The 14,252-nt window shown below is 41.4% G+C and overlaps 1 protein-coding gene across 1 annotated transcript in view; it reads left to right on the top strand.

The window, feature by feature from the left end:
* MIPOL1 (mirror-image polydactyly 1) overlaps positions 1-14,252 on the top strand; it is a 3,346,766-nt gene that overhangs the window by 2,548,399 nt on the left and 784,115 nt on the right. Inside the window, exon 11 of the mRNA XM_044073550.1 lies at positions 10,754-10,848. Coding sequence (XP_043929485.1) covers positions 10,754-10,848 — 95 coding nt within the window. The remainder of the gene's footprint in view (positions 1-10,753; positions 10,849-14,252) is intronic.

Genomic DNA, 14,252 nt, shown 5'->3' with positions numbered 1-14,252 from the left:
CACAGTTCAGAGAAGGGCCCTTCACTCTTTATATAACATAAAACCTTTTGTTGCATTGTTAGCTAAGTGTATTATGTAGTATTGTACTCAGATGCTTACCTGTTTATTGAGGTTTTCTCTGTGAGACATGTATATGGCATGTGTAAGTACTGCAGTACAGTACTACATTGTACAGCACGTCATTTACGCTCTTTGGTCCATGCACCTGGAGCTACCATACTGCTCCTCGAGTGGGTCTTCTCAGTAATCTGAGCTGCCTCTGGAATTTATAAAACTAAGGCTCCTGCATAATGTGTCAGGTAGAGCAGGATTTTCTTGTTCTTTTTACACAAGAATTTTAAGGAGTGTCTGCTGTGCCATTGTGATAATATCTGGTATGATGAGCAGTGCCATTGGCATCACCCATTCTGGACAAAACTGCCATAATTGCTACAGTGACCTGTGGAGATGCTGCTCTGACAGTAAGAGGCAGAAGTTCTCGAGAATGAGACAGAGATTTATTAGTAAGCATTTCTGTGTCATTGTTACCATTGTCTTTTGGTATGTACACTGTTGCACATGTATGCTTAACAGTACATTGTTTTGCAGCTGCTAAGTGTTGCCTTAACATGGTTGGATGTCACAGAAGGCAAAGCATCTCTCCTGACAGTTGGATGTGTATATGCTCTGTACCTGTCCACTGTACAGCAGTTGTGGCTGTATTGTGTTTGCGACAATTTATTCAAGTTGTGTTGTCCTTTGACAGTTCAAGTTGTGAATGTGGAAGAGGAGAGGCTTCTCTCACCTTGGTTTCCATTAGTCACTGGTTCATAGGTTTGTGCTAGGCTAATAACCACAAGGGACGTTTTAAGCCTAGTCATGCATCCCAAATCTTTGACAAGTTCTGGTACCCTTGATAAGTATAAGCAGGGGATTGGGAGCTATGCCTGGAGGGCCAGTGGCAGTCTCTGTGTTTGCCTGTTGTGGGGAGTGAAGGCTACTTTCCTAACCTAGTACGATTTGTATTGGCTGGTTACTGCCAAGATGCTCTAGCAGCTGGATGCCCATGTTATAAACGTGGAACATTTTCTGGAATGACACACAGGCCAGGCTCATAACATCGGCTACTTAGGTGAAAAATGGCTTGATGTGTTACCTTATGGGCTGGCCTGACAACCAACTATGCCAGGACCCCACCTTATATCCTTACTGGTGTGTTCCATCCCTTATGTGTCATTCCCCATTCATTGTCTAGCCCTCCCCATTAGTACTTGTATATGTATGTGCTTGTGTATGTTTATACACTGTCCTCCCAACCTTTTCTGTGTATACCAACCACCCTTGTCTCTCCCTGTCTCTGATACTTATTTGTCTGTCTGCCTCTTCTTCCTCCCTCTGTCCCACCCATTGCTATTCCTTGGTAACTTCTCCACCTTTCCTTGTTCATAGGTGTTTTCTAGGCTAAAGACCACAGGAGCCATGCATCCCAAATCTCTGACAAGTTCTGGTACCCTTGATAAGTGTAAGCAGCAGCTTGGGAGAGGAAACATTTATAAGCAGGGGCCTGGGAGACTAACAATTTACAGGCTGCCTGTGTCCATTAGAGGCATAGGTGCCAAACCATGGATGGATTTTCTGTTCCCCAACCAGTTGTCCAAGTTACACTTGAATTGGGTTAGGGAGGAACTCTGCTTCACATGGATAGGGAACCCGTTCCATAGAAGGGCTAGTCTGGGATACATACCTGTCTCTCCAGCAGGTCCTATTTATTTCACAGGCAAGGTTTAAGGCTTTAGAAAGGGTAATTTTGATGCTGTTTGTTTTGCAGATATACAGGAGGTCCATCAGTGTAGAGTCTGACAATGCCTTGTGTACCAGGCATAGATTTCCCCAAAAAAGCATGGAAGAGACAGAATACAGGGACAGGGCCTTGAGGTGGTCTGCATAGGATACATTACTTACACCCTGAATTCTTTTAGTGAGGAAGCTCTGTGGATGTTCCGGTTATTGGATATGCCTGATTAGGTACATACCAAAGGGGGCATTGTACTCAATGATAGGTCCAATGAATGCTGAATGCAGTGGAACAAGAACTTCCTTGAATCCAGATGTCATACCTTTGTTTATAAGTTGCACAGCATAGAATGATTTCCTCACTACTGTAGACATGTGATGGTCAAAGGCTAGACTACTGTCTGTGTGTCTCCAAGTCCCTGACTACTGGGTCAACTATTAGGGGGTTGTTGTCAATATGATAATTACCAGGGGTGAATGACTTCCCAAAGGATACTGTTATTCACTTCTTTTAGTACATGGCTCTGACACCAATTATTTGTTTGTGTCATCCTTTCCTGGAGAACATTTTTGCTGGTGGGGGATTCTGTGATTGCTCATAATTTGCAGTCATCTGCAAATATAGTCATTCAGAGGCCATTGACATTGGCCTTGACTTCAGAGAAGTAAATGCCAACCCGGAGAGGTCCCAGGACTGATCCCCAAGGGACTCTACTTGTGACTGGCCTCTTTGTAGAGGTAAGACTTTTCAATTCTAACTTCCCTGGTGCTGTTTGTGTGTCAGCTGGCTATCCACTGGATGATGTAAGGGTTTATACCTAACCTTTTAAATTTGTCAACAATGCCTGAGTGGGGTATTGTGTCAGATACTTTGGTCAGGTCAAGGTAGGCAGTGTGAACTCTGATGTCCTTATCCATTGCTTTGGTGACCTTCTAAAAGGCATCCACAAGGTTAAGTAGGCATGACCTGTCCTCGATGAAACCAAACTAGGTTGGGTCCATTGTCTGGAGGTTTCCTATGCCATTATTGATCATTTCCATGATAATTCTGTCCATGGCTTTGCATATGAGACTAGTGAAACTAATGTATAAACACTCCCCTTACTCCTCTAATGTGTCTGTAGTTTCCTAGGTCTGTAGATGGCCCCCATTTTTGCAGAGGGATGAGTGTTGCTATTCTCCATTTGTGAGGCACAAAACCTGTTTGGAAGCTACCTTTAAGTAGCAATTCTTGAGGGCCTGATAGGTCATGTTTCATGCTGTTTAGAAGGTGTAATAGGATATTATCGTTAGAGAGAGCATTAAGGACTTGTTCCCTAGTGATAGCAGGGGAAGATATATTTCCTGAGGGAAGGTTAAGAGGGAGAGAGGGGTAAAGTTGGAACTGAATTTGTCAGCCAGTAGGTTTGCTATATCTTCTGCACAGTATAGGTTACTCCATTAACAATGAGCTCTGCACACAACAGTGTATTGCCTTTGAGGTTGCAGACATAGCTAAAGAATGCCTTGTGGTTGACTTTGGCCTGGGAGGCCAAATTTACATCAGATTTTGCTTTGGTCACTTGCTTTGTCCTCTGAGTTGTTGTCTTAGTTTGACAAAAGTTTCTTTTATCCAGCTGGATGTTACTCCTCCTAAGTTTTGCCATGATTTTCTTCCTTCTGTTATACTGCCTTTTGATGATGTGATTCTACCAAGGTGGCTTGTTTTTGAGTTAGTTCTGTACTGCTTCATGGTGGGTACAGCTATCTGTATGCAGCTATTAAGATGGTTGCATAGGTTTTCTGTGAATAGTTCCAGTTAAGCAGCAGTGTTCTCAGGGTTTATGAGGGCTTTAAAGTCTGCCATGGTATCACTTAATAGTAGGAAGCTAGCCTTACTGTAGTTTCTAAATGTTGTAGTGTTAGTTGGGGTTCCAGGTTTAATTTTTACTTCACAGGAGACCATTTTGTGGTCTGACCTTACCAGAGAAGACATTACACTAGGGGGTGTGCAGCACTCTCCCCTATTAGTGAGGACTAGATCCAGCATGGTTGCAGTTCTGGATGGTCTGTTGACAATCTGGTCCAGGGAGTTTGTGTTTACAAAGTCCAGGAATCTCTGTGCCTGTAAATTTGGTGTCATATCATCATCATCATCATCTTTCGGCTGTTCCCGTTAGGGGTCACCACAGCGGATCATCTGTTTCCATTTCTTCTTGTCCTCTGCATCTTGCTCTGTCACACCAACCACCTGCATGTCCTCTCTCACCACATCCATAAACCTTAACTTAGGCCTTCCTCTTTTCCTGTTACCTTAAGCTGCCTTCATCCTTAGTATCTTTTTGCCAATATAATCAGCATCCCTCCTCAGCACATGTCCAAACCAACATAATCTTGCCTCTGGCTTTGTCTCCAAACCTTCCAACCTGGGCTGACCCTCTAATATACTTATCCCTAATCCTGTCCACTCTCATCACACCCAGTGCAAATCTTAACATCTTTAATTCTGCCACATCCAGCTCTAACTCCTGCCTTTTTGTCAATGCCACTGTCTCCAACCCATATAACATAGCTGGTCTCACTACCCTCTTGTAGACCTTCCCTTTCACTCTTACTGGTACTTGTCTGTCACAAATCACTCCTGACACTCTTCTCCACCCACTCCATCCTGCCTGTACTCTCTTCTTCACTTCTCTTCCACTCTCACCATTACTCTGAACTATTGATCCCAAGTATTTAAACTCATCCACCTTTGCCACCTCTACTCCTTGCATCCTCACCATTCCTCTATCCTCCCTGTCATTCACACACATATATTCTGTCTTAGTCATGCTGACCTTCATTCCTCTTCTCTGTAGAGCATATCTCCATCTCTCCAGGGTCTCCTCCACCTGTTCCCTACTCTCACTACAGATCACAATGTCCACGGGGACTCCTGTCTCATCTCGTCTGTCAACCTGTCCATCACCATTGCAAATAAGAAAGGGCTCAGAGCTGATCCTTGATGTAATCCCACTTCCACCTTAAACACATCCATCACTCCCACTGCAGACCTCACCGCTGTCACACTACCCTCATACATATCCTGTACCACTCTTACATACTTCTCTGACACTCCCGACTTCCTCATACAATACCACAACTTCCCTCTAGGTGCCCTGTCATATGCTTTCTCTAAGTCTACAAAAATGCAATGCAACTCCTTCTGACCTTCTCTGTACTTCTCCATCAACACTCTCAGAGCAAACATCACATCTGTAGTGCTCTTTCCTGGCATGAAACTATACTGCTGTGATTCCCAATTAATAGTGGAGGTAATTAAAGTCACCCATGAATATGGTAATTGAGTTGGATGGTGAGTGTTTCAAATAAGTTTAAAAACATGTTATTGGCTTCCTGGGTCATAGAATGGGACCTATGGCTTGCATGTGGTATGGGATTTTGTGCATGGTCACTTGAATGTGGAGAAGCTCAAGTGCATTGTCCTATTTGACCAGCCATGGCATATATTTATTTTTTTTATGTACATCAAGACACCTCCAACATTAGTCCCTATCTCTGTAGTAGCTGATCTAAATGTGTGGAAGGCATTGTAGCCTTGCACTGCCAGTGTGCTCTCTGTGGCTTTGAACCATATCTCAGTGACCCCACAGATGTCAGCATTCTCTAGGATGAGGAGAGCTTGTAGGGAATGGAGTTTTTTGTTTAGACTCCTAGCATTGAGCAGTAACACCTTTAGAAGTTCTTGGTTTTGGTTTGCTGTGTTGGAAATACTTTCAGATATACATAGATTCATAGGTTGGTTCTAGGCTATCGGCCTTAGGGCGTATAGAGGCCTAGCCATAACAATTCCCTGGCTATTTCTTCCCATGCTATTTACTTCCCTGGACCCCTGTCTAGCAGGGTGACTGACGTGATCCCTGGGGTGAATTTCCTTTCTCCCATCCAATCATCAAGGTTCCTTTTGAAGAGGGTGAAAGAGGTGCTCTGCTTGACCCAAGTCTCTGGGTCAGGAACCTATCCCTCCAGCATGTTTTGTTTATTGTGATGACAAGGTTTAGATCCCTGGAGCGTGTGGCTCTGAGGGATTGGGATTTCTTTAAGTGTAGCATTTCCAACAGCTCTGGGTTTGACATGGCCTTGTATGTTAAGCAGAGATCGCCTCGGAGTAGACGATATGCAACAGAGTATAGCTGGAATTTTTTAAGGCATCAGCATAGGGCATCTGCTTTAGGGCTGTGATTCTTTTAGTGAGGTATTTCTGCGGCCTTTCCAGTTGTTGCAGATGTCTAGAGAGGTACATACCAAATGGGGCGTTGTATTCTATAATGGGTCTAATGAGGGATGAGTACAGTGGGACAATGACCTCCTTTTTTCTGGATGAAAAGCCCTTAGTGATGAGGTGTGCCACATAGAAGGATTTCCTGACTTTTGTGGTGATGTGGTTATTGAAGGTGAGACCACTGTCCACCTGTGTCCCTAAGTCTCTTATCACACTTTTGGTGTTTAGTGTACTGCCACCTATGTGGTAATTCATGGGTACATGTTTTTTCTCAAAGGGGATAACTATACATTTCTTGGCATTGAGCTTGAGCCCATGGCTCTGGCACCAAGCATCTGTTTCTGTAAGGCCCTTTTGTAGAGTATCAACATCATTTGGGGATTCAATAATGGCTCCCAGTTTGCAGTCATCTGCAAACTTTGTTAACCAGAGTCCCTTAGTGTTGGCCTGTACTTCAGAGAAGTAGATGCCAAACAAGAGAGGTCCCAGGACTGAACCCTGAGGTACTCCACTTGTCTGGAGCTGGATTTGGAGTCAGCTACTTTTACAGTGTGGGTTCTGTCAGTAAGCCAGTTGGCAACCCATTGAGTGACGTAGGGATTAATGCCCAGCATAGTAAGTTTATCTATGATTCCAGAGTGGGGGATGGTGTCAAAGGCCTTGACGAGGTCCATATAGGCTGTGTGGACTGCCTTACCCTTGTCCACGGCTCTGGAGACTGATTTGAAGAAGTCAGTCAGGTTCAGGAGACAAGATCGGCCCTTCACAAACCCAAACTGGGTGGGGTCCAGTGGTTTAAGGTTGTCAATGTCTTTGTTTATAAGTTCTATGATAATACGTTCCATGGCCTTGCAGATCAGGCTCTTCAGACTGATGGGGCAGTAGTTCCTGGGATCCAAGATGGATCCCCCCTTGTGGAGTGGGATAACTGTAGTTGTGCGCAACTCAGTGGGCATGAAGCCTGAGGTGATGGTATGGTTAAACATGACACTTAGGTGAGGTACCAGTTCATTTTGTAGTTCATGTGGTACACAGCCCGGGATGTCATGTGGTCCCACAGATGCTGTATTCTTAGCTTTGGAGAGTGCATGTTTTACCTGTGTGGCCATTATTACCGGAATTTGGCAATCTTCCGGTATTGAGATGGGCCATTTAGGGGGTGAGAGGGGGGTGAAGTTGGCACTGAATCGATCTGCCAGGATATTGGCAATATCCTTGGGATCAGTATATTTAATGGCATTCTGTTGTAGCTCAGAGCAGATCTGATCATTGCCATTTAGATTCTTGACATAGTTATAGAATGCCTTGTGGTTGTCTTTGGAGTCTTTGGCAGTTTTATTTTCGTAACTAGCTTTGGAGGATTTTATGTGACATTGTCTAAAAGAGACACTATGAGGAAAGACAATGTCTTAGCTGATATTCAAAAGTTTAGAGGGGAGAGGTACAGACCACCTATGGCAAAGCAGTATAGTCTGTTGACCATCTCCTTCCATGCTGACAAATATTGCACCCCCTTAGAATGACACCGGAAACTAAGCCAGTTATTAAAGTCAGTCATCTTCTGTTCTTATTGTGGCATCATCCTTGGAGAAGGTAAATGCTGTTCAAAGCTAGACTAATGCCAGTCTGCGACACAAATTCTAAGAGCTCTGTGATATGTCTTTTCATATAGTCTAATAGGTTCATAGGTTCATACTAGGCTATCTGCCCTAGGGCATTTATAAGCCTAGCCAGAATGTGTTTGGCTTTCGCCACCCATTTTAAATTTATTTTGCTATGCCCTTTTTCGAGGTTATTATACTGTGCCTCTGTCTAACAGTGACACAGAAGTGATACCCAGGGTAAACCTACGATCTCCCATCCACTCATCAAGATTCCTCTTGAAGAGAGTCAGTGAGGGACACTGCCTAACCTGGACTGGGATTTTATTCCAGAGTGAAGGGAGCCTATGGGTTATGAATTTGTCCCTCCAGCATGTCCTATTTATTTCAGTGCTGAGGTTCAAGTCTCTCGAGCGCGTAGTTCGATGGGATTTGGATTTTCTGAGGTGCAGCATGTCCATTAATTCCGGGTTGGACATGGCTTTATACATCAGGCACAGATCGCCTCTGAACAGGCGTTATGCCACTGAGTAGAGCTGGAGTTTCTTTAACCGGGCAGCATATGGCATCTGTTTGAGCCCTTTGATCCTCTTGGTGAGGTACTTTTGGGGTCTTTCCAGTTGCTGCAGGTGTCTGGTAAGGTACATCCCAAAAGGGCATTGTACTCAATTATGGGCCTGATGAGGGATGAGTAAAGAGGCACGATGACCTCCCTGATCTAGATGTGAATCCCTTCATGATTAGTTGGGCTATATAAAATGTTTTTCTAACCACTTTGGCCATGTGGTTGTCAAATGAGAGATTGCTATCAACTTGGGTCCCTAGGTCCCTAATTACTTCTTCTGTACTTAATGGATTACCACCTATGTGGTAATTTGTGGGCACTTTGTTTTTGCCAAAGGGATGACTATACACTTTTGGCATTTAGCTTGAGGCCATGGCTCTGGCACCAGTTGTCTGTTTCTATGAGGCCCTTTTGGAGGATGCTTGTGTTGGCTGGAGAGTCGATTATGGCGCCCAGTTTGCAGTCATCTGCGAACTTGGTCAGCCACAGTCCTTCCGTGTTGGCCTGTACCTCCGAGAAATATATACTGAACAAGAGAGGTCCCAGGACTGAGCCTTGTGGGACACCACTTGTAACTGGTTTGGAGTCTGACATGGCTCCAGCAATTCTAACCATGTGGGTTCTGTCCTTGAGCCAGTTTGCAATCCATCTAGTGACATAGGGGTTTATATTTAAGCTGGTGAGCTTATCTATAATGCCCGAGTGGCATGTCTTAGTTCATTTACACCCACATGGACTATGATTGAGTCATACTGTACCTTGTGGTCCAGTGACTTGAGTATGTGCTTAATGTGGTGGGTCTTGACCCCTGATAAGCAACTGACTGTGGCTTTCTCCTTACTCAGCCTATTGAGAGGGACATAAGTATGTCACACAATGGAGTCTGCAATGACTAGAATGTTGGATTGTGTGGTGGCTTGCCTTATGGGCTCAGAAGTAGAAGCTCCATGAGATGTGGCATTACACTTAGATGTGGGTCTTGTTTTTTAAGAGTGCATTTAGGGCTGCTGAGGGTAATTGTTATGTGTACTTCATCTACAAGGTCTTTGGGGTTTAGGAAGATTGCATTTAAGTGCCTCAGCATATTTGAGCCTATGTGTCTGCTTTGAATTGTGTGTGTTACTGACAAACCTGACTGACATTAAGAGTACTTTCATGTGAGTGCTTTGCCTTCATTGAAATTGAGTAAATACATCTCTCACATACCACATCCATTAGTTTGAGAAATAACTGGTTGTCATTAAACATGAGGCAATTTCTACATTGCCTCAGGATGCCCATATCCACCAAGCTGATAATGGAGATAGTGGTAAAGTTCTTATCCATGACAAAGACCCTTCTTTTCTTGATTAGATGGAGTAAGATATAAAGTAATGTCAGGAGTATCTGGTTTGCAACTCTGGGTACAGTGCTTGTCACTGCAAACTAGTCGTCCTGGGTGCAACTAGGTATTGGAGAAATTTTAAGGGTGCTTTTACAGGAAAAATGTCACTTCGAGGTGTCTGCTCATTTACAGGGACTGCCAAACACTTGAGGAGAAACTAATAAACCCCTCTGAGGAGATCCCTCGGAAGAGGACTTCTAAGAGGAAATATCTAGACTCCCCTGAGTCTGTCACATCAGATATGGACTTAGAGGATTCAGAAGGGTCCCCACGGTCACCCTTTGAGGATGTCTCCTTTTCAGACATCTTAGAGATCCTGAAGCAGATAGGTGGCTGGAAGACCCTCTCCCCTTCTGAAGATGAGTCTGTACACCTGGAGGCATTTGGATCTCGACCCTCCACCTCTTGGGCATCTCCACCTTCTGACCAGCTCCTTGGTGTAGTCAGTCAAAAGGCGTGGGGCTCTCCAGAATCTGTGGAACCCTTTCTGAGGAGGCCAAACAAATTTATTACAGCCCCAGATGTCAAACAATTCCTGACTAAACGTGCCCCAGTAGTAATACACACACACACACACACACACACACACACACACACACACACACACACACACACACACACACACACACACATACTAAATTCAAGATCACCTTACAAAAAAGGGAATAGTCTGAGGCTCTGTGGTCTCAGAGTTTGTGAAAAAATGGGGGCTTAAATACACTTTAAGTCTCGCTGTTCTGGCACTCATGCTTATGGTCTCAGAATTGAAAAGTATTACTGTTAATTGACTTGCTTGGTGTTACGTAGTAACAGAAGGAGCCTATGAACTTCAGAAACATTTAAAGCTCAATAAACTACATTACATTCATCATTTATACTTCCTGTTTCTTCCTGTATATTTTGGTTTTCTTTTGCAGCTATGCATTGTATTGCTTTAACAGCATGTCACATTGGAACTGTACATTTCCGTTTCACTGTTTTAATTTAGTTACTTGATTGATTTTAAATCAGTGGAACAGAACTCTTGAAAGGTAATTGAGATTTATTGTCATTACTACAGTATGCAGTCCCATGATGTTATGGAAGTTCATTTTAACAGTGAATATGCTGACAGTGAAAAATGTGTTGTTTTTTAATATCATCCTAACATAATCCAAAAATGTTTACAGGCACAACTTTCAAGCATGCAGAATGAAAGAGACCATGCTGCTGAACGCTGCAAAAAACTAGAAGACGAATTGCAGACCCTTCGTGTCTACTACAGGTAAACTGCCTTTTCATTAACTTTATAAAATGTAACATTAAGAGAGTTTAAAAAAGTAATTCCACTTACCTTAAATGGTACATAAATCAACAGCTCTCATAATTTGTATGTTTGTTTATGCAACATAGATATAGCTATATAGCTGTTACAGAAGAAAGTAGTAGTTCACAAATACTGACAGACAAAAAAAAAAGAGCCATAAAAGGCTCAAAGACAATATAGTGGACCATAGAAGATAAGGAAGAAATTATGTATTATTACTATTATGTCAGGAGCTCAGAATTTCCAGACAGATGATATTCAAAAAGATAAAGAGAGAAATTATAAGAAAGAAAAATACCTGCACAAGAAAAACCGTGAAAAGCTTCAAATGCAAATTTTTGTTCATTATATAGACCAAGAAACTTTGGGCCATTTAGAAAAAGAAGCAATAGAGGAAGTACGAAAATGTAATAATTCAATAAAGATATTTAAAAATAAGAACAAAATCTAGAGATTTTTGAAAGGTATGTAAAAGAAACATGAATAGAGTGAAAAAAAGACAGATTTGATATGATACAATATTTATGCAAAGGAGAAAGCCAAACTAATCAATACAAAAAGCAGTTTCAAAGATGTTTGAGGAGAACTGCAGACAAAGGCAAATAGAAAAAATAAGATATGAAATGGAGAACATAGAACAGAAGATTGCTAAAGTAGAAATTAAACAGAAGCTGAAGTTATGGAATACCTCTGAGGTGAAGAATTTAGTGTGGAAGTCTAACACAGATTGTCACAGCATGATGGACAATGATGAGTCGATTCTCCAAAGTAAGGAGAAACAGGTGTAGCAAGAGACATCTGAATAAGAAATATGGACATGGGAAAGAAAAAGAGATTTAGTATGGTGCAATATTCAAGCAAAGTAGAAACCAAAACTAATCAGTACAAAAAAGCAGTACCAAAGATTTTTGATGAGAAATATAAGCAAAGGCACCCAGATATGGAAAATTTAAAAATACAAAAAAAATATAAGAAAACCAAGAGGGAAAGTAGAAAAGAGTATTAGTAATGGAGAAGTTAAAGTGATAGAAACTGAAGTTATGGATTACCTGTGATGTGAAGGATTTAATGTAGAAAATCCAACTCTGGTAATGTCACAGCATGATGGAACAATGAGTCCCCAAGTTAAGGAGAAACAGGTGGAATGGGGAAACATGTAATCCCTTGTCACATGATACTATGGAGCCTTCAGTTGGAGATGCACAGCAAAAGAAAGAGCAAGAAGTAGTGGAAACTCTGACACATTCAATGTTATAGAGTGATAAGCCAATGAGTTCTCATATGAAAGAGCAATGGATGATGCAGGATGCAGCAGAAGAGAATATGTCACAGGAAGATGCTTAGAAATTTCAGTAGAATGCCTGCAGGAAACAGAGAACAAAGAATGTGTCCCCAGTTTAGAAGAAATTGATCTAAGGGGAAGAGTTGCTTGATTTAATAGAGATAAAGCATATTAAGATCGATGAAAGAAATAAATTACAGAAAGTCATTAAGACCCAAAATATTAGAAATTTGATAAAACAAATAAAAAGAGTAGTTAAGACTGTTAACAGAAATTCATGTGATATAATAGAAGTAAATAGGATATATATAACTGAAAATGGGCTCACCTAGGCCCAGTGAACCTTCGCGGTAAACAAATGCAATAAATAAAATAAATACATAAAAATTAATAACAGATAAGATCTTACCATAAAAATACAGAGCATTAAGGGAAGGAAGGGAAGAAATCAAATGACATCATGGAGGCATCGAATAGAGAAAACTGTAAAGCGTTTGGAGAAGAAGTGCCACTGTTAGAAGAGTATAAAAGAGGAGACGGATTGACAAAAATACTTAGAAAGATATAAGTAATAAAAGTAATGCAGAATATCAGAACAGATTAGGACCTATCATACACTACTGCAAGTATTAAACTAAAGATATCAGCTCAGGAATAACAATTTAGATGATATGCAAATGGATGTAAAGGAAGAGTACAAAATAAACATTTTTTGATGGCCCATAAAAGTTTTATTGACAATTGGGAAACAAAGCAAAAGGAATACAAATACCACCAAAAAAGAAGAAACAGACACATTTTAGAAAAATATCTATGAAGACCCTGTGGAACATAACAAAGAAGCGGAGTGGATAGAAGAAGTAAAAGAAACAGTAAGAAGTTAAAATGTATAGGATGTGAAATGGGATGAAGTATTAGCCAGAGAAATTGAGACAAAATTAAGAAATTCTCCTAACTGGAAATCCCAGACCCAGATGCAGTAACTAACTTCTGGCTAAAAGCATTAACATATTTACACAGAGATTTAGACCTGAGTAAGAACTACTTGTATCCACATCCCAAACAGACACCATCCTGGTTCACATTAGGAAAAATTATACTCCTCCTTAAGAGTGAACCTGCAAGCTATCCTAAAAACACTGTAGAGCAATAATTGCCTTCTGACGATGTATGAACTGTATACTGGAAGTAACTAACTGTTATAAGTTACTTATAAGTAATATTTTACTATTATAAGTTATTTTATATTATGTTATATTATATTAATAATTGAAGCAGCTACAGAGGCTTATAGCAGAATTATCAGTGCTACACAAGGGCAAACTGAACGCTTGGGAAAGCTAGTAAACTGGGAGTTGAGTTACAATTTTTTCAGTTTCAGTGGCCAGGCTTACAAACAGATGAGGGAGGATAGCCATCATTGCAGCTATGGCCCCTAGCCTGGTCAATGTAGCCTTAGGCAAGTGGGATGAGAAATTTAAACTGCAAAGTGAATACCAGAGTTTTATGACCACCTACCTTCACTTTGTTAATGATGTATTCATAGTCTGGCAAGGTGAAAACTCTAAACTCACTGAGTTTATCCATTACATCAATAACTCCACCTTCTTCCTGAAATTTGCCATTTCTATCAGCTCGGAGTCATGCAGTTCCTTGGTATGACTGTCAGTATTGAGAAAGACAGAGGAAAATTAATTAGTAACTTATACAGGAAACCAACAAGAGTGAACTTCTCACTTTACATAGATAGTATGCAGCCACTCAAAACTAAGCACAATGTAATAAAATCACAAGGGTACAGATTATCATGCATTACCACAGATTTGCCCCTTTTCTCAAAAATATGTATGATCTTAAAAATGATTTCTTAACCAGAGGATATGAATCAGACGTGTTACATATGATCCTGGATCCCATTAGAGATTCTAAAATTAACAATGGCCCTATGTGGAGTAGGCCTTTTGGTAGAATTATACGATGAGGACACCCTAACCCAAAAGAATAGAAAAGTAAGGACAGCTGCATTTCAGCTTACACCTGGGATTTTGCAGCTTGTAAGGGTTTTACGAAGTCGCCCTAC

Source organism: Protopterus annectens, chromosome 6.part0 (assembly GCF_019279795.1).
Source record: "Protopterus annectens isolate FY-2018-M chromosome 6.part0, PAN1.0, whole genome shotgun sequence".
Taxonomy (NCBI): Eukaryota; Metazoa; Chordata; order Ceratodontiformes; family Protopteridae; genus Protopterus; species Protopterus annectens.
This window is presented reverse-complemented; position numbering and strand designations above follow the sequence as displayed.